Source organism: Montipora capricornis, chromosome 5 (genome assembly GCF_036669925.1).
Source record: "Montipora capricornis isolate CH-2021 chromosome 5, ASM3666992v2, whole genome shotgun sequence".
NCBI lineage: Eukaryota > Metazoa > Cnidaria > Anthozoa > Scleractinia > Acroporidae > Montipora > Montipora capricornis.
The window spans coordinates 22,574,352-22,576,851 of NC_090887.1; the positions used below are offsets into that span (position 1 = coordinate 22,574,352).

The 2,500-nt window shown below is 48.4% G+C and overlaps 1 protein-coding gene across 1 annotated transcript in view; it reads left to right on the forward strand.

Annotated features, from left to right (window-relative positions):
* Positions 1–2,500, forward strand: part of LOC138049944 (histone lysine acetyltransferase CREBBP-like) — a 37,179-nt gene that overhangs the window by 34,311 nt on the left and 368 nt on the right. Inside the window, 1 exon segment of the mRNA XM_068896428.1 lies at positions 323–2,500. This exon segment is cut by the window's right edge and continues 368 nt beyond it. Within this exon segment, the coding sequence (XP_068752529.1) occupies positions 323–2,500 (2,178 nt within the window).

Genomic DNA, 2,500 nt, shown 5'->3' on the forward strand with positions numbered 1-2,500 from the left:
TGAAATCCAAAGAAAAATAATTGATTATTTGTTCACAGGGGCACTTTAAGGTGCATAAGTTGGGTATGGTGTTGCTGGTGATTGCGTCTTGGTTTTTGTCTCCAGACGTTTACCTCATCATTGTTTTCTAGGATTTTCTACAAACAGAGCAAGCCCAGTCTTTCGTTGCAGAAGTTCTGCAAATATGGCTTTAGACACTCGAAAGTCTTGTGCTACCCCAGTTTTAATAACATTCCATGAACACCTGGTACAAAATGAACTCGAGCTAAACCTTGATTACAACTTTGTGATGTGACGGAACATGTTTCTTTGTTTTTTACAGGACTATGACTTGTGTGTACGTTGTTATAATGATAAGGGTCACGAACACAAGATGGAGAGGTTGGGTCTAGACTTGGATTTAGATCAACAGCAAGAACAGGATGGTAAAAAGGAACGACCACAGCTCACTGCACAAGAGGAGAGGCGGTTAAAAATCCAGCGTTGTATACAGAGTTTGGTACATGCTACACACTGCCGTGAAATTAACTGTCCACTTACAAGCTGTACAAAGATGAAGCGAGTCGTGGAGCACACGAAAATCTGTAAACGAAAAACTGGAGGTGGCTGCAGAATTTGTCAAGAACTCATTCATTTGTGCTGTTATCATGCAAAGCACTGTTTGGAATGGGAATGTACGGTACCATTCTGCCGACACATTAAACTCAAACTCCGACAGCAACAAACTCAACAAAGGTTTGCACAGACCCAGACACTGCGTCGTCGCATGGCTACCATGGCGCGTCAGAGCATGCAGCCCCCACCACAGAGCATCCCACCTAACATGGGTGCCCCAAGCGGAATGGCACAACCTCATCCAACGTTGCAACCTCAGCCACAACTTCCTCCCTACCAACAGCCGGTCATGCCTCAGAAGCCTGTGATAAGCGGTCCACCCCCACGTGCAGTGGAAGAAGCTCAGAAAATTGCTCAGGCTGCAACAATCCAAGCTGTGCGAAGTGTTGTACCAATGGGAATGCAGGCACGCACTGTACAACATCCACAGCAAGGCTTTCAACAACAGCAACCACCCAATATGGCAACCACGTCTGGACCCATGGCGCCACCCATGATGAGACAACAAAATCCAGGGCTTCAATCGCAAAATATTGAACAAAGCTTGCCTCAGGCTATCCCTCCTCAAGCTATGGGACCCCAGAACATGCCAAGTTCCATCCAGCAAACCATGCCTCCACCGATGCAGCACACGACCGGAGCACCAGGTAATACTGGCATCCCTCCTGCGGCATTAGAATGGTACCAGAAACAGCAACAAATGAACCGCTCAAATGCTATGATGGCTGGAGCACAACAACAGTTCCCTCAAATGCAGTCTGGACAACAAGGTGCCTCTACTGTTGGGTCGCAACAGAGTCGACCAAATTTGCCAGTTCCTCTGCAGCAATTGTTGCAAACGCTTAAATCACCAAGCAGCCCCCAACAGAAGGCCAAAGTGCTTCAAATTCTGAAACAACATCCTCAGCTAATGGCAGCGTTTGTTCAGCATCGGCACATTGCCCAACAACAACAGCAGCAACAACAGCAGCAGCAGCAACAGCAACAACAAGGCTTGCCACCAGGTATGCAACAAGGAATGCAACAGGGTATGCAACAAAGTATTCAACAAGGAATGCAACAAGGAATGCAACAACCTATGCAGCAACCTATGCAACCCAACATGCCACAGAATATGCAGCACATGCAGTCACCGTTGCAGCAGCAACCAATGCAACAGAATTTGCCTCAAGGGTTGCAGCCTATGCAACAAGGCATGCAGAATCCCATGCAACCAGGAATGCATCCAGGTTTGCAGCCTAACATGCAAACTATGCAGCACGCTATGCAAAATATGCAGAATCCTATGCAGCAGATGCCCATTGTTTCTCAGGCTAGTGTCAGTCAACAGCAACAGTGGCTAAGAATTATTCAACAGCAGCAACAGCAGCAGAATATGTTCCAACAACCCCAGGTTCCTCCTCTTATGAGGAGAGGCCAGGTTCAAAATCAAATGACCAACTCTCAAGCTGGGATGATGCATCCACACAATGGACAAACGCAGGCGGCCCTGCCGCAGCATTTTCAGACCAAACAACCATCGTTCCCGTCACATTTGATGTCACCACAATCAGCCAACCCCATGTCACCTCAACAAGGTATACATCCGTCACACTCGCCACGACCAGTCATGTCTCCACAGCCCCACCCAACAGGGGCATCCCCCCGGCAACAGCCCACGATGTCTCCGCGTCCGCAACAAACATCCCTCACTTCCCCTCGCCCTACCCCCTCGCCGCACCAAGCGGCCACACCTCAAATGGACAATCAGCTCATGGATAAACCGCTGTTTAGTACCAGAATGAATCTAACCCCAATTCAGACCCCCACCGACCCAGACCTGTCAATTGGTCAGGAAGACTCACCGCTTACGCCCCAAGATCAGTTGACCAAATATGTTGAAAAT